Below are 23262 nucleotides of genomic sequence, written 5' to 3'. Positions count from 1 at the left end.
TGTTATTTCCCCTGGGGTTTCCATGTGGGAGGCTCACTGCCCTGCTGAGGAACAGCCAGCTGCTGTCAGGGCTTGGGGCTCTCCTGTGTTGAGGGGGTTCCTGGTAGGGTAGAGCTGCTGCTCTTCCTCCTGTGCTTGGTACCACTGTACCCCCACCCTGCTCTCATCCTCAGCTCCCCTGCAGCAGAGCTGCTGTAAATTTTGAGCAGGAGAGAAGAAAAGATGCACACGAGTTCAGGGTCTGTTATTTATTTACATAAAAACACTGACTAGTGCCACAGTTCCACCCCTGAGCAAACAGCAGCTGCCTGTGCAGGCCAGGCTGTGTTTGCAGACCTGTGTACTGAGAGACCCCCCCACTTTGCTCTGGGAGCTGCAGGGGAGGGAGGAGCAGCCCCGAGAGGCTGAACTCGGCTCCCAGCCCCTCTCACCCCTGCTGTGGGAGCGCTGCTGGCAGCTCCTGTCGCTGCCTGCTTGCCCCTTCCTTCTGCCTCAGGTGAGTGAGCTAAAATACCCCCTACACCACATGCAACGAGACCCTGCAGACCCTGCCGGGCCCAGGGCGGCTCTGGAGCTGCAGCCTGGTTACAAACTCCTCTACTCTACATGCCGGGCAGCCGGGACATTCCGGGTGTGCTTTGGCGCTCGGGTTGCCGGGGGCTGTCCCTGCCCCCGGAGCCGGGCGGGGCTGGGAGGAGGAGGAGGCGCATGCAGCTGGAGCGGCCGCCGGGCAGGACGGAGGTGCTGATAAGGGTGCGGTGCTGCTGCCGGGCCCCTCTCTGTGCTTAGAGGCAGCTCTGCCTCCCCTCGGGCAGGGGCTTTGAACCACACGGAGACCTGGTGTGTGGCACTGCCCTGCGCCCTCGTCACTGAGCCCCTTCCTGGAAGTGCCACAAAGGCTGTGCTGCATCCCCTGAGGGCACCATGGGCTGCTTGGGTCCCCTCCGGGGCTCCCATCCCAGCCCATCCTGCAGCCAGGCACCCTCTACACTGTGGGACTGGGGTGGGCACCTCCAGCAGCTGCTGCTCCAGGTGAGAGGGGCCTCGCTCACAGCTGGAGCCTGACGGCGTGCAGAGCGGTGCCCCCCACTCCTGTGCACTGCAGGGCAGCTCCCGCACAGCGCCTGGGGCCCGGGCCCACCTCCCCCGTGTCACCAATCCAACTATTCCCAGTGAGGAGCAGAGCTGGGGGCAGTGGTGGCAGCTCTGCGGGAGGAGCCGGGGATAACACATACACACCACCGGCGGGAAGCGAGGGGAGGGGCGATGCACACGCGGGGACAGACGGACGGACGGACGGCAGCGGGGCGGGGCCGGCGGCGTTCCAGAGGCTCCCGGGTGCCGTTAGCACATGCGCTTGTACGTGTAGATGTAGGCCTTGCAGTTGGGACACGTGTGTGTCACGTCCTTGAAGTCATCGAACAGGCAGGGGATCAGGCAGCAGCAGAGATCACACCTGGAGCACAGGGAGAGGCAGAGATGCTGAGCTGGGGCAGCCCCTGGGCACAGAGGCAAGAGATGTAATTGGAGGGGCTGTCACCCCGGGAGCCCTCTGCTGCTCCAGTGCCACCCCTGTGCCAAGGTCCCCACCGTGCCCAACAGCTCAGCCAAGGCCACCAGCACTGGGGGTACCCAGCACCAAGCTGAGCACCCAGCACGAGGCCCCAGCTCTGCTTGCAGCACCTACCCCACAAAGCAGCAGAAGAAGCCCAGAAGGAAGCTCATGAGCCCAATCTCGTAGGAGATCTTGGTGGTGATGGCTTGCTGGCAGTGGGGACACACGGTCTGCACAGGGGCACCCTGGAAGATCTCTCCCTGCAGCACCGTGACTGTGGTGGCAGCTCCCGGCGGGACCAGCACTGTGGCCGTGTGGCCACCAGGAGAGGGGTAGGGGCCTGGGGCAGGGTAGTAGCCCATGGGGGGATGAGGGCCTGGGGGTGGGTAGTATCCTGCTGTGAATGAGAAACACAAACAAGTGAGCACCTCTGGACATGGCAGGAGAGCTCAGGTCCTTATTGGGGAGGCCCCCACCCTGCTGCTACCCCACCCTTTGAGTACAGCCCTGCCACAGGCACTGTGCCCCCAGCCCATCCCAAGGAGCCTCGCTGCAAGCTCCAAATGGCAGCCCCAAGCCCCTCTTGTGTCCCCCCAGGGCACCAGGAAACACGGGCTGCTGCTGCTGCCAATCCCCACCCCCTGTCCCCAACCCCCTGCAGGACTCACCTGGTGGCACATAGGGCCCAGAGCCATCCGTGGGCATGTGGGGGGGTATGAACCCCGGCTGGGAGGGAGGCTCATATGGGGGGGGTCCGAACTCAGGAGGGGGGATAGGAACCCCCTGGGGCTGTCCCACCACTGGGGTGACACCCTCTGAAAGGAAACACAGTCAGCAGCCAGGGAGGCAGGGAACAGAGGCAGGGAAGGGAGGCAAGAGGTGGGGGGGACAACCCCTTAAGCCACATCCTCCTCTCCCACAGACACGTTTTATGAAAAATCCTTTCCTTAGGATTTTTTGTCCTGAGAAGCTGAGAGGCCTCAGGAACAAAATGTAAACAATGATTATCTGCTGCTGTGGAATGCAACAGGTGCATCTGTGATTGGTCTCATGTGGTTGTCTCTAAGTAATGGCCAATCACAGTCAGCTGGCTCGGACTCTGTCCAAGACCAAAGCTTTTGTTATCATTCCTTCTTTTTCTATTCTTAGCTAGCCTTCTGATGAAATCCTTTCTTCTATTCTTTTAGTATAGTTTTAATGTAATATATATAATAAAAAATGAATCAAGCCTTCTGAAACATGGAGTCAGATCCTCATCTCCTCCCTCTTCCTCAGACCCCTGTGAACACTGTCACACTCCTCTGGGCCACAAGAAACCCAAATTCACCCCACAGCAGGGAGCAGTGCCAGGCTTTGAGCTGGGTCACTGCCCCCAGGAGCCCTCCTGCCTCCTCCAAGGGTGACATGGGGACAGAGGGAGCCAGGCAGTCCCAGGGCACCCGCACTGCTGGCTCCTATGTCACCCCCCATACCTGGTGCCGAGGGGGGGCCGTGCTTCTCCTCTATCAGCGGCGCCGAGGGGCCCCCCGGGTAGGGAGGGGGGGGATCGTTGGACATGGCTCAGGCAGCCCTGCAGGGACAGAAACCTTCAGGTGACAGCAGCCCTTGGTGCCACAGGCACAGGGAGCTGCTGTGGTGCTGGGGATGGAGGTGACAGGTAACAGAGGGGCCAGGGCTGGTGCCACCACTGTGCCAGCCTCAGCTCCCCCCCAGGCAGAACCAGGGCTATGGCCCCAAAGCTGCACAGGCTCTGAGCAGGCAGCAACTCCAAGGTGTAAAATCTTCCTGCCAGCTCCATGCAAAGCCCCCCTGGTGCACAGCAGCTCATGAGGGCAGCTCTGGGCTGTGTGGCCACACTCCAGGGCAGTGCTGGAATGTGCTGTGCCAAGATTTGGCTGCATCACTGGGGTGCCAAAGGTGGGGAGGAGCTGCCCTCAGCCCCAAACCTCCACCCTCAGTGACACAATGCTGTGCCCTGAGGGATGGCAGGACCCCTGCCCTGAGCCTGAAGCAAAAACTCCGGGACAGAGGGTGCAAACCCACAGAGCATTTCTAAATAAATCTCTCAACAAACCCAGTGAGTTAAGGCAAGACCATATTTAACAGCTGGAGCTGTTTACATGGGATGGAATTTACCTGTCCTCTTCCCTGTAGCAACAGCTCAGAGGCCTGGACAGCTGAGAGAAGCAGCTCCTCTGAGCAGTGCAGTTTGGAAGGTGACTTCTTCCACTGGGTCTGTATCAAAGGAATCACAAGTGAATTACAGAGATGGAGAGGAGGCACAGCTGCAGCATTGTCCTGCCTGCCACAGCAAACCCCTTCTCTCCCCCTGTGCCCCCTCAGTGGCAGGGATGAGGCTCTGTGTCCCTGGCATGTGGCAAAGCCCCACTGACACACTCTGAGATCCAAGGAAGTGCAACAACATCCAGGAACCTGATTTCCCCATTTCCAGTGGCTCAGTTATAGCTGGTAGGATGTGACTAAATTGGGAAATACAAGTGAGAGGCTGCTCACTCAGTGCTTGGGACAGGGTGACATTGCTGTCAGAGCCCAGGGAGCAGTGCTGGGAGCTCCATCCTGCACCCAATGGGCCAGGAGCAAATGTGACTCTGCTTGTCCCATTTGCTGGCACCAGAGCCCCGTGCTGGGCAGCCAGCCCAGAGCCTGCCAACCTGCCCAGCATGGCACAGCCTGCACAGGCAGCCAGTGCTGCCCCAGCCCTGCATTGCAGCTGTGCCCACAGAGGTGCCCCTGGGGCTCAGCCACCTCCACCTGCAGCTGCCAGGTCCAAGCAGAGCCACAGACTTGGCAAGCAAGGCAGGAAGATCCATCCCTCCCTCAGCTGCATGGCTTTGCTTCATTCTACTCCTTTTTTCCTAGTTCGCCCTCCCTGCCACCCAGCAGCCTCCTGCAAGGCAGCAGGAAATTGAACCAGTCCCTGGAGGAGCACCTGACCTGTTGCTGCTCACTGATCCCCCCAGGAGCTGAGCAGATTCCTGACTCCAGGAATGTCCAGATTTCTCAGATGTCTCCCCCAGGATGTCCAGATTTCCTGACTAGAATTTCTCCCCCTGAAGTTGAAGCCAGACGGCTTCAAAGAGTAACAGCAGGGCAGCTGGGGGTCATCTTCTCCTGCTTCTCACTCCAGTTTCTTCCTTAAGAGCCCAGGCAAGCAGAGTTGCCATGGCACAGAGCATTTCCAGGCACACTGCAGAGCCTGCCTTCTCCTTCAGTGACCTACAAAGCTCAAACTGGGCCGTGCTCCTTTTAGCTCAGTGGGGATGTGAAGAAAAGGAGGATTTATTCTTCTCAAAGCAACCAGCCCTGCACATCCAGGAGCCTCAGACCTTCCTGTGCCCATGCCTGCAGGGGTTCTGGATGAGCCCAGCCCAACCAGAGCACCCCAGAGTCCTTACCTGGGGACACCAGGGAGCTTTCCTTCCCTCACAGCCAACTGTGCCCACAACAGATCTCCTCCCATTCCCACTCACATGCTGCTTTCCCATAATAATCTTTCAACACCCCCCAGCCTCACTCCCCCCATCGAAGCAGCTGGCAGGAGAAGGCAGGAGGGGAGGAGGCCTCACCAGCCACTCCATCAGCACCCATGAGATGAAGCAACAGCCCCAGGGTGAGCCATGAACGCTGCCACCCTGCCCAGGAGGGAGCCAGCCCTGGCTCCCAGAGCCACACATGCCCTGGGATGAGGAAAGCTGAGGGATGCAGGGCCCTTCTGCTCATACTTGGCAGCCTCAGTTGCTCTTAATGCAATATTCTGCTTATTAAGAGAGATCTGTAAAGAGCAAGATGTTGGCTGTGTGCCCTTCCCAGGAGGAAAATAAAGCCTGTTGCTTTTAAGCCTCTTAGAAGCTGTTTCTCTCCTGTGCTTTCTTTCATCTTAATGTGAGCAGCACAAAGCTCAGCCCATTTCTGACAGAGAACTCCAAGGGATACCAGGGGGCACTGGGCCTCCCCCTGGCACTGAGCTGCCCCAGAGCATCACTCACCATTGCCAGCCCTGCACTATTCCAAAATGACCATCCAAAATTACCAGGTTTAAGTTCAAGATCTGATGGAATCACCAATGTCTTGTGCAGGTCCTTTGGAGCAAGGACACACTGCACGATCCTGAGACTCAAAAGGAGCTGGTTATCATAGCAGGATGGAGAGAGAAGATGCTATTTCCAGCTAGAAATGCAGATTAGCTCTTCTCAACTGGAAGAACAGTTTTTACTGGCTTCCTCTGCAAACTAACTACAGAGGATAAATCCACTATGGAACCAGAATCAGCACAGTCAGTTAAACACAGAGGACAGGCAAAGGACCCCCATGTTCCCCAGGGAATTGATATTTGCTAAAGAAAATGAAAACTATTCCCATTAACCTGCTGGGGCACAGCAGTGTGACAGACAGAGCCAGCACAGCTCCATCACAGCCTCACACAGAAAGGGCTTGGCCCACCCTGGCCATGGCCCCAGTCTGTGTGTCCTCCCCTGGCTCTGTGCTCCCTGGCCTCATTCCAGGCAGATTTGGGGTGACAAGATGGCAGCAGATTTCCAGGTCCCCTGCTCAGATCACAGGTAGCTCTCAGCCCCGAGAGGTCTGTCTGAGGCTTCTCACACAGCCCAAGCACCGTGGGGCAGCACCCACCCTGCCTGTGGGAACACAGAGCTTTATAACCCACCTCCTTCCTGTGCCCAGCAGCCCCCAGCTTGGCTAATGAGGGATTGTGGAATCCCAGAATGGTTTGGTTTGAAAGGACCTTAGAGTCCATCTCATTACACCATCCTGCCATGGCAGGGACACCTCCCACTGTCCCAGGCTACTCCAAGCCCCATCCAACCTGGCCTTGGGCACTGCCAGGGATCCAGGGGCAGCCCCAGCTGCTCTGGGCACCCTGTGCCAGGGCCTGCCCACCCTCACAGGGAACAATTCCTGCCCAATGTCCCATCCATCCCTGCCCTCTGGTAGGGTGAAGCCATTCCCTGTGTCCTGTCATTCCATCCCTTGTCCAGAGGGCATTCATCAACACCCCACAGCCCTGGTTCCCATCACTGACACGTTCAAAACTGATACAAAGCAACTTCCAGCAGTGATGACAGGAGCTGATGTGTCAGGGTCCAGCATCCCAGGCTGGCTGTATTTCCCTCTGTTACATCACTGCAGAAACAGTTTGAGATTCAAACATGGAAAGGTCTGCACATCCCACCTGCTTTCCAAACAGACAAATAAGGTGGGCACCACTCACCAAAAACAACTGGTGTGCAGCAGGACCAGGGAATATTGTGCCACCAGAACAGCTCCTAACACCATAAAACATATAATGCCATGAAGAGGACGGACACAGATAATTCAGATTTAGTCTGCTCATGCCATTCTTCCCCAGCAGCAGCTGTTTGTGCTTCAGGCTGCCTCCTCACAGATGAAATCTCCTCGGAGGAGACAAACCTGGCAAGGGCAGAGCAGATGCTGGCAGGTCCAGCTCACGTGTGAGCCCTGCTGGTGCAGTGCTGGCCCCAGCAGCTCTGAGTCAGCCTCACAGCAGCTCTGAGATCCATCCCACACTGAAACAGCCTGTGCTGTCCTTGCTGCTGCTGCACTTGTGACTGAGATGCACAGAAATTCAGCTTTGCTTCCTCCATGGGAGCAGTGGCTCCAGCCCTGAGACAGGAAGCAGCATTTGTTCATGCTCAGCCACATTCAGTGACATTGACACTTCAAAAGTTGCTGCTGCACATTTTTGGAGCTTCTTCCTCCATGATAACAAAAAACTTCTGATATTTGAAAAAGGAAAAAAAAACCCACAATAAAATTCAATGAATAAATAAGAGAAAATATACAAGCACTTTCAGCTTCACTGCACATCAAAGAAATCCAGATTGCAGCTTCCAGGCTTTTGGAAATACAGCTTTAAAAGCCAAGAGTCCTGAAGATGTTGGGCCCTCACCGAGCCCAACATTTAGAAATGCTTTAGAAATAGGAACAATATTGTGCCCAACACCATCCCAGTTTTCCTGGCCCCAGGAAAAACACCTGTGTGCCACAGGTTACGTGCTCCAGAAACTGGGAAATACTGAGACTAGGAAGGCACAAAAGGTCAATCAGATGATGGCAAAATGTCATTTGAGCCAAAGTCTGTTACTGTTCAAAAGGAGCTTTAGGGGCAGCAAGGAGGGAAAACTGAGCAGGGTGTGCTGAGAGGGACAGAGCCATACCCTGACTGTGGCAATCCCAATCACCCTCCTCCACAATAGCATTTCTGAACAGCACCTCCAAACCCAGCCTGGAGCTGCACATTCCCTGTGTTACACCTGTGCCTAGAGCTCAACAGAGGATGTTGCCCTCTCCATGCTGTGCCCAGAGCTCACAGGCTCTGCCCATGCTGTGCCCAGAGCTCACAGGCTCTGCCCTCTGCCCATGCTGTGCCCAGAGGTCCCAGGCTCTGCCCATGCTGTGCTCAGAGCTCACAGGGATGTTGCTCTCTCCCTGTGCTGTGCCCAGAGCTCACAGGGATGTTGCCCTCTGCCCATGCTGTGCCCAGAGGTCCCAGGCTCTGCCCTCTCCGTGCTGTGCCCGCTGGCACAGCGTGCAGGGATGTGGCTCAGCTCCCACCACGTGCAATCCCACCGGACAGCTCTTACCTCCAAAGGAAAGCCAGCATCAATCTCTGCTGAGCAAGCACTATCAGTGGTTATTTCTGCCTGGTTTTTATGCAGAACAACCAAAAGATGTTTTCCATGCAAACAAGGCAAAGCTCCCCCTCAGCTTTGCCTCCTCCCATGCGTATTTGCTGCTCCCAGCCTGCACATCACCTCCCCAGAACCAGGAGGGGAGGAATAAAGCACAGAGTGCTCCAGCCTCCTCCAGAGAGAAGGATGTCCTGGCAAGCCTTGACCATGTACCCGCTCCTTTACCCACTGCTAACCGTGGCAGCACCTCCTCAACTCCTCATCCTGCTCTCAGCCAAGGCAGCAAGGGGGCGCATGCCTGCACCGCTCTGCAAGGCGCCGATGGAAACAGAAACCCAAGTGAAGGACTGAAGGAAAGGTCTGTTCTTCTTCTGAGCAACTCAGCTGCGTTTTCCCAAGTCCAAGTCACTGCCAGGGAGCACAAACCCACTGCTCAGGAACAGCCAGGCTGCTCCCAGAACAGCAGATTTCTTCCACACTTCTGCACTAAGATTTCAGCTGCAGAAAACTGCTTCTTCCAGGAGGGTCAGGCTGTTCCTTCCGTGCAGGCACAGAAAGCTCAGCTGGCAAGGCAGGCCAGCAGCTCTCCTTTAAAACAAAGGAATGCTGGAGAAGAAGGTTTTTCATCATTTGAAACAGGTATATCAGACAGCCAAAGCTCCCTGCTCTGCTCTCCAGTGCATGGATCTCCGGAGGAGCTTCCCCATTGCAGTTGTTTACCTGGGGACCTTGCACGAATCCTTTGACCTTCTGTGTGCCACCATCACCCAGCAGACAAATCACCTCAGAGCAGGATCCTTGCTGCCAGCCAGGTGCTGTATCCAAAGCAAGATTTCTCAGGGCATTAAATCCGAAGCACAATCAGATAATCTCCACAGCGCAGCCCCAGCTCAGCTGTCCTTGGCCAGAGATTCAAATTACCACATCCAGCAGCTCCTCCTCACGGATATCAGGAAAACCAGACACAAAATCCTCCCTGCTTCAAACAAGGAGGCTTCATCTGCAGCTCCCACAAAGGGTTAAGTGCGGGAGGAGCGCCTGCAGGACCTGCTGCCGCCTCTGGGATTCTCTCCAGTGCTGCTGCCTCCGCATGGGCTGACCAAGCGCTCTTGGCTCTTCACACCGGGGCTGCACAAACAGCCTTGCCAGGACCTGCTTAACCTGAATATTTAAAGAAAAACCAGGCAAAATGAAAAGAACAAAGTGGGGCGGCTCGTTCTGTCGGCTGTTGGCTCCCAGGATGTGGCACAGGGCTGTGGGAAGCATCACGTGCTGGCAAAAGCTCACGGTGCCATCCAGGAGGGGCTGCAAGGGAGGAGGGGTCACAACCCCACACTTCAAAACTGGACCCCAGCCCTTCCTGGGGGAAAGCTGAGGTGTAGACAGAGTACTCTGCACCAGGGCAGCTGAATTTGGCTGCCAAAAGCCAGTTTTGTGAGCATGGGGCAAGCAGGGAGCACACTGCAGCCCCCCAGGCTGGCCCTGGCTCACTCAGGAGGTGCTCCCAGCTCAGACCCTTCCAGCAGGTTCCTGGCTGCATGGGAGAAGACAGGCTGCAAAACACCAGGTGTGCTCATGGATGTGATTAAAGCAACATTAAAGATAAAGCTGAGCTCTTCTGCATCCTACCAGTGTGCTCCAGAGAGATGAGAAAAGGAGGGTGCTGCGAGCCAAATCCCTGGGGAAGCAGAGAGCTTTTCCATGAGACTTTCACGGCAGTTCACAAAGAATCCAAGCTAACACTTGATAACATCCATGGGAAAGCATCCACTGATAGCAGCAGCTGTTGCCTCCAGTCCTCTGTATCTACTTAATTTCCCCCCTGAGAGGATACATCCTGCATTACATCATCCCTTTGATATCTGTTAATAATGGTGATAACACTACCTGCCAGAATCTCAAGCAACTAAACCCAACATCTACTCCGGCAGTGTGTTTTAATGTAGCATGAAACACAACTGTGCCACAAGAATAGCTGTTCATTTAAACAAGCAAACAAAAATACCCCAGCTCAAGAAGCTTAACAGCAAGCAGAAGCCTCAGGAGGTCGGGAGAGGATCCACAGCTCTTAAGCAGTCACAGATCCGAGCTCACCTCTGACAGCAGCCCAGAACAGAGGCTTAAGGATGAGTTAGGAAGGGATCAAAGGCAGAACTGTCAGTCCCTCCCACTCCCAGCACTCATGGTTTGGAGACTGGGCAGCCTGGAGGTTCTCCACGGAGCACCCCAGGTCATTCCCAGGCACCAAGTATTGCTCTTCAGTTGCCTACACAGAAAAGCATCTGCTGCCTCCCATCTGGGAGAAGGTGAATATACAATGAGTACTCACTATGTCTCACAGCAAACCCCATGGTTTTATAGATTCCCTTTCCAACATCAAATTAAAAATAATTTATTTCTTTAAACACTCACTCTTTCATTTCTCCCTCCTTCTACAGAATTTTTTGAGAGAAAGTCAAATAGCACAGCTACATCACTGCTGAATCAGACTGAGTACATGTGTGACGTCCATTAAATGACACAGAGAGCTCCAAGGGAGGAGGAAATTAGAATCAGAGCTGATCAGCAGTTTTGCATTTCAGTTTCAGAATTAATCAGAGCCCAAGAGCGTATTCAGAATTCCCTTGCAGATTTTGCAACACAATGAAATAATTCTGAATACATTGGTGGTGATTCCAGACCCATTCTCAAGCGCTGTACAGAACATTTGCCAGGCACTGATGTTTCCTCACCCGAGGAGAGCAGCAGTCACTGTAGCACTGCTCCAGTCTCCAGCAGGAGCATTTCCATGCTCACAGATCCCCCTGCCTCGGTGCCAGAGAAGCTGCTGACACTCAGATTTAACTGGTACAATGTCACCTTGCACTTTTTCTGAGGACTAGTGTGAAGAGCTCTGTGCCACTCGGTTTTATGTAAGGCCAAGGCTCACTCTTTGCAAAGGAGAGGGGTTTGGGGTTCAGCAGGATCGTGTGTGTGAGGTCTGAGATGTCTCCTGAGTCCCAGCAAGGAGCACCCACACACATCCCAAGATGTGCACTGGAGGAACTCTTCCATGCTGAGGCCGTTCCTGTTACCACACTCACTTCCTTGCTCCCACAGAACTTCCCAGTTCAGACTGGGACCTCTCCTAGAGCTGTCCAGGGCCACCAGCATGGGGCTGGATTGTGCCCTGGCACTTGGACAGGAGGTGGGCACCTGGCACTGCCCTGCTCCCAAGCCCAGCTCAAAGATGGATGACAATGCCCCAGAGGGGAAAACCCTTGGATTAATCAAAAGCCACTGAGTGTGCCCAGTGCTGCGCACCCCCAGGTGACACAGAACTCCTGCCATCCCCAATTCTTCCTCCAGTTCCCACCTGACCTGGCTAGTCCAGTAAAGTAATTTTCACTCCTCCATGACTGTGGTTTCAATTTGCAGCACCAGTACCTGCCAACTCCTTCATAACCCCTTCCCCAAAGCTCCTACTGAAAATGTAGGACAGAGCTGGACTCCAAGCAGCCCTAACAGACAGAACAGCCCTCACACCCCTCCTGAGGTCCCTGCTCTGGGCTCTTCCAAGCCTTTCTCTGTCTCAGAACACCTCAGTGCCTTGCTGCTCCATCTCTGGTCAGGGGTTTGGAGCAGTCCTGAGGCAGGGTCACTGCTCCCCCAGCACAGGATGGGACAGGGGAGATTCAAGCCCATAATAGCAGGATGCCCTCAGGGCAGGTAAACAGCTCAGCGGCTCAAATCCTCTCCTGAGCCTGAGGAAGGCAGAGCAGCTGCCACAGTTACGACACTAAACCGGCTGGGAACTGTTTTCTCTCCATCAGAGCAGCTCAGCAGGCAGCTCCAAACTGAGCTCCCACCAGGCTAAACCATCCTGAATCACGGCAAGGAGAGTGTGAAAGGCTAAATTAACACCCCCTGTGGCAGCCACGAACTCTGGGGGAAACCTCTGCTCCCAAAACACAAATATGCTCCAGATGACACCTCTGTGGAAGACCTGCAGCAGGCCCAGGGAAAGAGCTGGTATTTAACACCAGGAAAGGTAATCTATTCCCCTCTTGCTCAAAGCCTGCTTGAAGGTTTTGGAGGAGTTGAGTGGTCCCAGCAGTGCAGGTGGGAAGGACAAGCTGAGCCTTCAGCACAGGCCCAGCCTCCTGTGAGCCCTTCCTGATACAGCACCAAGCAGAATAAAGGCATTTAGTTAATTAGGAGACAAACCAAAAATGCCTCTTAGAAAAAGGCAGCATGCACACACCAGCAGCAGCCTTTTATCCAGTGCTCAGCTCAAAACACAAGCCCAGAAGAGTGGGCAGCAGCCAAAATCCCATCGCCACTGCACTCCTCTGCTCCATATTCCAGGCTTTATCCTCCCCTCCAACACATGGATCCAGCTCCCCTCCTGCCATGAGCTGGGTGACTGGCACCCCTGAGGACCTCAAAAGCATCCCAGCTTGGAGTCACTGCAGCAGGGCTGCAGCTTTGGCTCTAGTCCTTCATTTCCTCCCAAGATGGAGCTGCACTGAATCCCATGGGTTCCTTTTAAAAGAAAATGCTTTAAAATTAAATGCTTTAAAAGGAAATGCTTCTCATTTGAAGAAATAATCAATAAAATCTAACAGGCTGCTTTTCATTCATCCCCAGCCAGAAATCTAATCTCCTGTTAACAGCACAGCCCTGAACACATCATTTATCTGCTGCGGGTACCAGCACGCACAGATTTTACAGCTGGAGAGAGTGGGGCTGCCTGCATCACAACCACTAATTTATTCTCAGAAAGGCTAATTTAATCTGGCAGTGAATGTTCTCAAAGCCTCCTCACACACAGAGCAGCTTTTCTCTTGGTTGGCTTAACAACAATACAGCATACCCAAAAACGTGGAGGGATGCTAAGGAAGAACACTGCCCCTGTGTTTGGAGCCCTCTAGTCTGAGAAATTTTCTCTTGGTAACTACAGGCTTTGAGAAAACTTAGATTCCCTCTGGTTTTTCAAAAAGCCAACTGTATTTTCAAGGCAAATATACAACAGTTTAGGCTACTTCTCCCTCACATACAACTGTGGCTTGACAGAAAGAGCTGGGCTCTTCATAAAACTAAACCCCAGCAGAGGTTGTTCAGTATTTGACAACTCCTTCACTTATAACTGCACATCAAGAGCAGCAGCCAGCACACCTGGCCTGGGGGTGCTCCCTGCCACAGCAGGTGACTTTCCCCAGCCCACACTACAGAGGAATAAACTTCAGAACAAATCCAAAAGCTTTTTGTTTAAAAAGGCTGGGTAACTGCACCATGAAGTGTTTCAGAGAGAGCATCCTTCAGCTTCCTAGCCTCTGCCATCTGCAGGAGGGCAATAAATAAGCCATCAGAAAGGTTTTTTTCATTGTTTTTAAATTCTAGGTGGTATTTTCCCTTCAGTTGTCACAGTACACACAGGCTGAGCCACCTGACCCTCCACGGACGTGGCTCCATGTGCTGGTCCTCACCTGGATCAACCCCTTGCCCAGGAGATCACTGGAGAGCCAAGCACAGCTCCTTGGAGTCAGAGGGGCTACACCAAGGCAGACTGAAGCTTTTCAATAGACAGAGCTGTAGCAGTCTAACCCTCCATGCTCAGGATTGTCCCCACCATCCTGCTGGGAAAGAAAAGCTGCTGCTCTGCAAGCCTGGGTCATGTCTGAGAGGCTCCTCTGCTCCAAGGGCAAAAACGTGCCCCAGATGACATCCAACAATTTAGGAGGATTCAGTAATGAGGGAAAAAGGCAAAAATCAGAGGGAAGCAGAGCGTTTATGCAGGCCACAGAAGAAATAGAGAAGAAAACAACACAACACTCGCCTTGTTCCTATCTGTCAGGAATTGCTGTCCCAAGAATAGCCTATTCAGAAACCAGGAAACTCAGAGAGCAGCAGGGAAGGGCTGAGTCATGGCCATTTGGAAAAAAAAGAAACAACCCACAACAAACCAACCCAAAAGGAAGGAGAAAAACCACGGGACAGCAGCTGTTCTGGGTCTTGGAGATATGAGCAAGTCAATCCAGAATATATTAGTCAATCTTTATTCTCAAAAGCTCTGCAAACAAATGGCACTGCCATTAAATTCATCTGACCCTCCCTCTGCTTGTGGGAAGCAAATTGTTGTACCAGGAAAAGTTGCTGGTGCTTCCCAGCACCAGCCCCTGGCTGCCAGGACGCAAATTGCTCCCAGTTTGTGCCCTGAGTTTGTTCCTCTGCAGCACTAGCATCCAAAAGATTTACAGGCTGGGCAAGTGCTCTCCCTTTGGAACAGCACATCCATCTCAGGGATGCCATTAGCAGAGGGTGAGCAGCCATTTCCCTTCCCCACAGTGGAAGGGCACGAGGTAAAACACACTTGGATGGGCTTCCCACAACTCTGTGAACAGATGAGCCAAGGCCAAGCGCTCCCATCTCACATCCAGCCTCAGCTCAGCCCGTCTGGCCCCCAGCTAAACTCCTCCCACACGACAATCTTTGTTCTGTGACCTATATCAAATCAATTGTACAATAATTCTCCCCAGGACAGTAATCTTGTTCACTCACCCATCATCTGAGAGATTACACCTGCTCTCCAGCTGTGGGGCTCTGCAAGGAAGAGATTTCTGAGCCATGAGGGGCTTAATTTTCATAAAAGTCTTTGATGATCCCTCACAAATCAGGGAAGGGGAGGTGTCTATCTGTTGTAACATGGCATCCCCAAAGGGGTAATAATTAACATTGACTCCATGCTTCTCAGAAGGCTGATCAATCACTTTATTTTACTATTCTTATTAAGAAACCCATCACCCTTCCAGACAGTCATGATACAGGTGGACCCAACTGGTCCTTGAACCCAAACACCATCACCACTGGCCAATTAAAAAAAAATCACCGTTTGGTAAACAAATCTCCATAACACATTCCACATGTTCACAACAACAGGTGCAGCAAGTGAAGATAAGAATTGTTTCTCATTCTTTTCTCTGATCTTCTCACAGCCTTCCCCAGGACAATGCCTGGGAAAGTTGTGTGTTGCTGCCACATCTGTCTTTTCAAGCAAACAGCTGTACTTGAGAACATATCAGGAAAATACGTTTGAATTCATTTTCTCTGCCCTGTGGGGTACTGCCAGGTTGAAGTTGCAAAGGTAGGAAGTGGGAAGCCCCTCAGAGCTGCGGCCTGTGGGGAATGGATCCCCAGAGGACAAAGCCTGCTGTCCCCAGGCTGTGGCAGATCACCTGTGCCCAGGTGTAACTGCTCACCTCTTCCCAGCTCTGGGAATGGCTGGGAAAACCACAAGCCCTTCATACATAGAGCCAACCTTGACACAGACTCCAGAATGACAGCTCAAGGAAACTGTCCCAAAGCAAACAGGCTCTCATGGTTCAAACTGTGAGTGAAATTCATTTCTCTGCAAGATGCAGGGAGCAAAGGAAGATGAAACACAGCTACAGCATGGGCTGATGTGCATGAATCACAGTAAGGTGTGATGGAATGTAGGACTGTAAGACAGAATGCAGGATGGAACAGTACATGTGTAAGCTTAAAGCAGAATACTTCTTCCAAGAACATCTTCCAAAATTGTTAATAGGGAGCCAGACTGTTAGTGCAAGGTAGGGAAGATTCTTCTTCTAAATGCAGAGACTGGGTATCAAAGAAGGTTCAGGAACACACACAGGAGAGACAGTTCAGGGCAGTGGGACCCCCACCTCAGCACAAATGCTTTTTCCTAATCATGTGTCAGGTTTTAGCTTTTATATTTTTCAGATTCTGTACTGCTTTAGTGTTGCACTTCTGAGCTTCACATTAGGGGATGGTGAGCTCTCTTCACAGAGTAGGGAGACAAAACAATTCCTTCTCCAGCTGGGGACCCAAGGACAAATGATCCAAATCTCAGGCCCAAGAACACAAACAACGTGGGCTGAAGAGAGAAAAACATAACCTAAAGCTGTAATTGGACAATTAACTCCAATATGCAAATGGAGCAGAACTGATAAAAGTGAGAGACCCCGTGACTGGTTGTGCATTTTGGGACCATTTTGGGTTCATCTTGGGTGCAGCCCTGGCTGAGCTCTTGTGCTGCCCAAGGTGGATCCATGGAGGTCTCCTAATAAATCCCTGCTTTATTCTGTAACTCTGTCCAGTCTCTGTTCTAGGGCAGCCTTCATAAGACATCACTAAAATCTATAGGAGAACCAGGTAATATTCCATTTTCTTATGTATAAAGGAGGCAAAGGATAGAACTATTACTAATGCACAGTAATCACAGTAAAAATGAAATATATTACTTAATTTGCACAGAAAGCCCCAGATTAGCTCTTCATTCTCTGATGATCTCAGGTTCCATCATGCCAAGTGGTACAAAGTCAAACGTGCACTGCCAGCAGCTGCTCTGCACAGTTCCTAAAATGTTAATCCCATTGCCACCTTTTGGGGCTATTTCTTTTATTTTCTTACCTCAATGCAGGCCTGCTAAGAGAGCTCAGATTAAAGACAGCTGCACTGAAGTGCCCCACGTGGGGATGTGCAGCATGCAGCACTTTGCTCCTGCCTCCATCCTCCCCCCAGACCAATGACCAGAACAGGGCTGCTCTCAAACAGCTGTTTCTCACCACCACAAACACACAAATTTAAGACTGAAGCCACAATGAAGCTCAGAACTAAGGGGCCCAAAGCAAAACTGTAACAGCAGCCAAGAGTCTCCCTGAGAGTTCCACGCCAGAAATAAAATCTGAGCTCCCCTTGCCTCAGAGACTTTATTCTGGTGAGAAAATTGATTGTGGTTTCCTATGGCAGCTGCTCCAATTGCATTCCCTTTGATCAGAGGAGGAGACAGATCCTATGCAGAGCATGTAAAGATCTGACACTGCTCATGCAAGTGGCACTGCTCCTCTCCAGCTGTGAGATGGATACCCAGTGCTGCTTGGGAACAGCAGGAAAACAGCAAGTGAACAGCACATCCCAAGGCAGAAGTTGCTCATTGTGTGTTTCCTGAAAGAAAAAGCGTGCACAGAGCTCTGTGTTTACACACTTGTGTGCTCAGGTGCCTTGCTCTGAAACCTTCAGGAGAGTTGATTGGCTCCAGGCTGGAGTCCTTGGCCTGCATAAGAGCTGCAAAATCAGGTCCTGGAAGCAAAACCAACCAAAAACCTCCAGTGTCCTGTAGAACTACTAAAGTTCCCACTACAAACCATTCCTGTTCTTGTATCAGGGAAAAGGGAAGAGTAGAGCACAATCCAAGTCCTTTTGGGACATTACTGACTGCTGCTAAGAGCCACCAGGCATATCAGCATCTATTTGCTGTTTCCTGGCTCTCCTGCCCACCCTGTGCTCAGCACCTTTGCACAGCCCTCTCTGGGAGAACACCTTCTGAGAAGCTGGCACAGCTGTCCAGAAGCTCAGCTATATTCAGTCCTGCTGCCTTTGTCATTATTTTAATCTCCTTATTATGCAAATGCTATTTATTGCCTCTTTGGCTCACCTGGCAGCCACCAGCCTTTCCTGGAAAGGTACAGGAAAATTGTCACATGGTAGAGAGCCCTGCTAATAGTGGCAGGAGTGAAGCACCAGCTCCACTGCAGACCCCACAAAATTCACTATTTAAAAAAAAGTTAGGTTCTTTCAATCCAACATAGTCTCTCCTGATTAAAGCAATCATACGAAATCACATATAGGGCTTACAATGTAGCACAAACAGACATAGAACTTTGAATTTCATACTTCTCTTTACCCACAAGCAGAAAACAAGTCTTGGATCAGGGCAGATACTAACAAGTCTGTGTATTTCCTTCCAAAACCACCCATCCTTATACTGGAAGATCAACACCATCCTTTAAACACATGCATTTATCTGCTAAATTCACATCTGAAAGGGAAAAAATATATTCTTTTACCTAATAAAATTACTTCCATCCCTTCTTTGGCTGTGTTAGTGAGTAAGACTGGCAGTGGCAACAGTTCTGCAGGTGCCAACATCATGACAAGGACCCAAACTCCCCCAAAACACACAGATGTTGTGGACAGGCTTTATTCTGGGCCCTGCCTGAGGATCCCTCAGCTACAGGAGCCCCTTAGCTGTGCTCCCAGGATGTGTCTGCCCCCTGTGCTCCATCCAGAAGGAAAGCAGTGCCCATTGTGGCTTCCCAGGCACAGAAAGAACTGATTTGGAAGTGACCTTCACAAAGATGCTCCTAAATCGACACCAGGGGCTGAGGGAGACATTCTCCCTCCCTTGGTAACTGCAGCTGACACAGAGCAGAGCAGGAACACAAGGAAGCGAGTTTCAGAACTGCATTTGAGGTGCAAGACCCATTGAGGGAACACAAGAAGCTCAGCATGGTCTTCCATCTTATTAGGAAGGGTTCTGAAATCAGAGAAGCTCCCTCAGTGTGACCTGTCCCTGTCACACCTGTGTCAGGAACACACACATCCCATTCCCAGCACCCCCCTGAGCACACACAGCCACCACGGCTCCACCACCCCTGGAAGGGCAGCTGGGCAGGACTGACCACATTTGCTCCACTTGGCACTGCTCAGGGACATCTGGGGACACTGCTCCAGCCCCCTGCCCTTGTCACAGCCGTGAAGTCACCCCCTGCCTGCCTCCAAGCAGGAATTAGCTCCTCACGTAACACCTGAGGAGAACAGAGAGGTACATGGCTGAACACTTCAGGCATTTCCTGGGGCACATCATGTCACCACAACATTGACACAGAGAAGCCTCTGGGAGAGGGAAGTTTGCAGCCTGTGCTTCCACACGAGTTTGTGTAGCTCCTGAACATGAATTACATACTGTGGTTATACACCATGCTATGTCTGTGTAATACTCACTGCAGTTTTCCCTGCTGCCTACTCTGGTCACACACTGAAATAATCAGCAGGGTCCCTGCTGAAATTAAAGCCCCATTTAAAGTACTTTGAGTGAAGGCAACAAACAGGAGGCTCTTGAGCATATTCACAAAAAGTTTCTCAGAGTTCTACACTCAGCCCAAACCCACTAGAATTATAATTTAAAACATTTCTGCTTAAAGCCATTGTGCCTGACCTCATCTCTACCACCTGATATTTTAGGCTCAGCCTAGAAGTGACAACTGCCAGTCCCCTCCCCAGTTCTCACTGGTGCAAGGAGACCACCTCAGAGCAGCTTTTCCTCTGGCCAAGGGGCACAAACCTACATTTGCAGGGACCTGGAGAAGTTTAACCTTGGGCATGGCTCATGTGGAGGATGCAGAGGACACTGGCATGGCAGTGTCCATCCCAGCCTGCATGTTCCCACTCCTGTACACAGCCCTGGAGCTCTCCCCAGGATCCCAACCTCATTCCTCTGTTTAGCAGCAACCACCACCACCCCCTGTGCTTTTCCTAAAGCAACCAAACACTGCCTTACAGCTGCTACCCTCTGCCTTTCCAGTTCCCTTGGGAGGGAGAACCCAGACCTCACCATTCTAATGGTCAAAAACCCCACAACTTCCCACTAATGCTTATTCCTTGGTGTTTGCTGCTGTGCCACACTATGCCTTAACTGAAGGAGCTCTCTTCATTTCACACTGCCAATATCATCCTCACCATCATAATTTCTCTTCCTGCTTGTCAAGACACCTCAGCTTCTTTTGGCTCTTCTAAAATGGGCTCATCATCCCTGACCACTGGGCGAGCTGGTCTCTCCCGAGCAGGGCTAACTGGAAACACACAGCGGTTCCTAGGCCTGCTTCCCTGCTCTCCCGAGATGTGTCCGGATCACATTTGCTCCTCTCTCCCGGGATCTGTCCGGATCACATTTGCTCCTCTCTCAGCTGTGCCCTCCCTGCAGCCCTCGCCGCTCTCAGCTCATGACCTCGGCCGGGCAGCAGCGCTCGCCTTACACCGGGAAGTCTTTTCCCAAGTACACGACCTCGCTTTCCACCCGATTAAATTTCATCCCAGCCCTCCCGTCCCAACCCTTCCCGGCAGTGCTGAGGGCACAGAGCCGGAGCTCTGTAAGATTTTACACTACCGTGCTGGGGTTGCCGCTGAAAATCCCGGCTAGAATTGCAGCTGACATTGGTCAGCGATAAAGGCCCGTGCGAGGCCAGGGCTGCCTCCCGCTGCTGTCCGGGCCCACGGCCCATCCAGCCGGACCTCCCCGGCCCCGCAGCGAACGCTGCAGCCACGGCCGAGCATCGAGCCCTTCCCTCGGCCTGCTTCCCCCTCACAGAGTTATCCAGGGCTTGATTTCCATCCCTTTTCTTTCTAAGAGCGTAGTGCTGGTCTCCTCCTGCCTGCGTCCCCGTCTGCGCTCAGTGTCCCCCCAGTACCGTGCTCGGTATCCCCCCTCCGCTTCTCGGTATCCCCTCATGCCTGGTGTCCCCCCACCCCGGTGCTCGGTGTCACCCCCGCTTCTCAGTGTCTCCCTCCGGTGTGTCCAGCCGGCCCCGCTGCCGGGCGGCCGCCGCGGCCTGGCCGGGGCTGAGGGGGCCCGGGCCGCCTTCTCGCCGCAGCCCCCCGGATCCCCCCGGGTCCCGCCGGTCCCGCACGGATCCCCACCGCCCACAGGCACCTACCGGCTCCCGGCGGCGGCTCCGGCACCTGGCGGCGGCGGGCGGGGCGGGCCGGACGGGGCGGGCGGTGCCGCGGCGGGGCGGGCCTGGGCCGCGCTGGGCCAGCCGGGGGCCGGGCCGGGCCTGCTGCGCTGGGCAGCTCCGGGGAGCCGCGGCTCAGGGAATCACAGCGCGGTTTGTGCCGGAAGGGATTGTAAAGATCATCCCGTTCCACCCCCTGCCATGGCAGGGACACCTGCCACCAGACCAGGCTGCTCCAAGCCCTGTCCAGCCTGGCCTTGGGCACTGCCAGGGATCCACAGCTTCTCTGGGCACCCTGTGCCAGGGCCTGCCCACCCTCACAGAGAAGAGTTTCTTCTATGTATCTAACCTTAATTTCCCCTCTTGCAGTTCGAAGCCATTCCCCCTTGTTCTGTCACTCCATGCCCTTATACCCAGTCCCTCTCCAGCTCTTTTGGAGTCCCTTTAGGTCCTGGAAGGAGCTCTGAGGTCTCCCTGGCACCATCTCATCCCTGCACGTGGTGCTTTCCCTGCCTGGTGTCCCAGTTCATGCCCCACAGGATGCCCTGCTCTGGCCGATGTCCTGCCCCACACAGTGACATGCCCATGCCGTGGATTCTGGCTGCCCCAGGACCAGGGAGCCTGTGGAACCACAAAGGCACCTTTGGCTCCAGTGGTCTTAGCTGCACTGCAGGGACCAGTTAAAAGAACAGTATTCTAACACAGCCACAGGTGTTTTCAGTCACTTCTCACCTGCCCCTAGGGCTCCAGAGATACTTGCTCTGAGATTTAGGTGTGCTGGGTCCCATCCTACCCTGGCAGCTCTGCCTGGGGTCGCTCAGGGCTGGAGCACACAGCTCCCACTCCCCAGGCAGGAACAGCCGTGTGCCCTGCAGGCTCCTCTTCTCTCCTGCCTGTGTTGTAGTGAGTGGCCGAGCTGCAGGTGACAGCACGACAGGCAGGCTGTCCCCATGTCAAGGCACAATCTAGTGGGAGACATTGCCACAGCACCAGGTTAAAGTTTAGACTCTGAGTGGGAGATGCTGTACCTAAGATCAGAAATATCTGCCTTGCTCACACCTTACAGCACAAGAACGTATTGTGGTGGCCTTGGGCCCTCCTGTCTTCTCCACAGGCAGCACGGGGCTGGCCTGCAGCAATTTTAGCACTTGATCCCTTGTGAGACCTGGCAGCCTCAGGCCAGTCCCACCTCACATGTTGTGACCTTGGCTTTGAGCACAACCACAGAGCAAAGGCAACAGAATTTTGCCAGCGTGACAAAGCTGAAGCTGAGACATTTCTCCCCTTTGGAAACCTTTCACTTCAGTTTGGGGGAACTCCATGGGCACCACTGGATGTGGCTGGTGCTGTGGGTCCCAGAGAAACATCCCCAAGCCCTGGTCTTCTCCACACACTTCTTAGCTTCCCTTCTTTTCATGTCCCCATCCCTGTGGGGACCTGGTACCAGCAGTCAAACCCATGTTCCTCAGGTCACAGACATGCTGCAGATGAGCACCACTCTCTGCTCCCTGAGAACCACTGCTGAGGGCTCCCAGCTGCAACAAATTTCCAGGAGATGCATGCAGCAGAGCTGGGCCAGTTACTGGAGAGCTCTTTGCAGAGAGGTTGGGCTCCCCAGAGACCTGGATGGATGGCACAGGTGCATGGGGTGACTGGGCTGGCAATCTTACACAAATCCTTATGGAAGATGCACTGAAGCCTCCTAAAAGGCTGCAGTGAGCTGCCTGGGTCCATGTCACCCTCAGAAACACTGGAGCAGCCACCCACCCCTGGTATCCCAGTGTCCTGGCCACCTCCACTGCCCTTGTCCCTCCTGCAGTGCAGGATTTTACCCTCTAAAATGTTGATGTCCTGGGAGACCCACAGGGCTGGGGATGGGATGGCACTGGGGGTGGTGTCAAGGTTTGGAGTTTCCTGCCCCATCCCAGGGGCTGCCCAGGCTCTCCCCTCCTGGAGCAGGGTGGAAGGGCTGATTTCTCTCCTGGTCACAGTGGACCTGTCTCAGGAGCTGTAGCAGAGCTCTCTCTGTGAGGTGCTCACTGCTGAGGTGCTGCAGGCTCTCAGGTGCCAGGCTCCTTTGCTGGCAATGCCCTGGGCTCCAGCATGGCTGGGGCTCTTCTCTCTCCCCAAAACCTCAGGGGCTGTTTGGTTTCAGAAGCTCTGGCTGGGAGCTGGGAGCTCAGTCCTGAGGCCTTGCAGTGCTGGCCCACAAGGCCTCACACAGGCTGGGCTGACTGCTGGAGCAGCACGAGGCCATAGGGACCTGTCAGCCCTCTGTGGGCACGGACATCTCTGTCATGCCAGACCACTATGCCAGGCTGTGCCACCAGACCTTGCCAGGTGAATGGCAGGGCCACACTCAGCCCATCTGAGTCCCCAGGCCACTGGCAGCCCCCTTTTTCCTCTGCCTCATGCAGTGACATGACTGGGGGGATGTGGTCACTGTCCTCTCTGGCACCCCAGTGCTGGCCATGCCCAGGGCCTG

The 23262-nt window shown here is 53.6% G+C and overlaps 1 protein-coding gene across 3 annotated transcripts; it reads right to left on the bottom strand.

The window, feature by feature from the left end:
- Positions 1 to 237: 237 nt before the first annotated feature.
- On the bottom strand, positions 238 to 20818 carry CDIP1 (cell death inducing p53 target 1). 3 transcript variants are annotated; one of them, XM_030958048.1, is made up of 6 exons: positions 20760 to 20818; positions 3692 to 3790; positions 3028 to 3125; positions 2224 to 2370; positions 1688 to 1952; positions 238 to 1456 (listed from the first exon to the last, which is right to left on the bottom strand). In XM_030958048.1, the coding sequence occupies exons 3-6, from the start codon at positions 3110 to 3112 to the stop codon at positions 1345 to 1347; spliced, it is 609 nt and encodes a 202-aa protein (XP_030813908.1). In that variant the 5' UTR covers positions 3113 to 3125; positions 3692 to 3790; positions 20760 to 20818; the 3' UTR covers positions 238 to 1344. The 3 variants fall into 3 exon arrangements, with proteins under 3 accessions (XP_030813908.1, XP_030813909.1, XP_030813910.1); XM_030958049.1 differs by lacking the exon at positions 20760 to 20818 and adding an exon at positions 8965 to 9213; XM_030958050.1 differs by lacking the exon at positions 20760 to 20818 and adding an exon at positions 4972 to 4995.
- Positions 20819 to 23262: the final 2444 nt, after the last annotated feature.

The sequence above is a fragment of the Camarhynchus parvulus genome, chromosome 14 (genome assembly GCF_901933205.1).
Source record: "Camarhynchus parvulus chromosome 14, STF_HiC, whole genome shotgun sequence".
Taxonomy (NCBI): Eukaryota; Metazoa; Chordata; class Aves; order Passeriformes; family Thraupidae; genus Camarhynchus; species Camarhynchus parvulus.
Note: the sequence above shows the minus strand (reverse complement) of the source record. Positions and strands in the feature narration are given on the sequence as shown.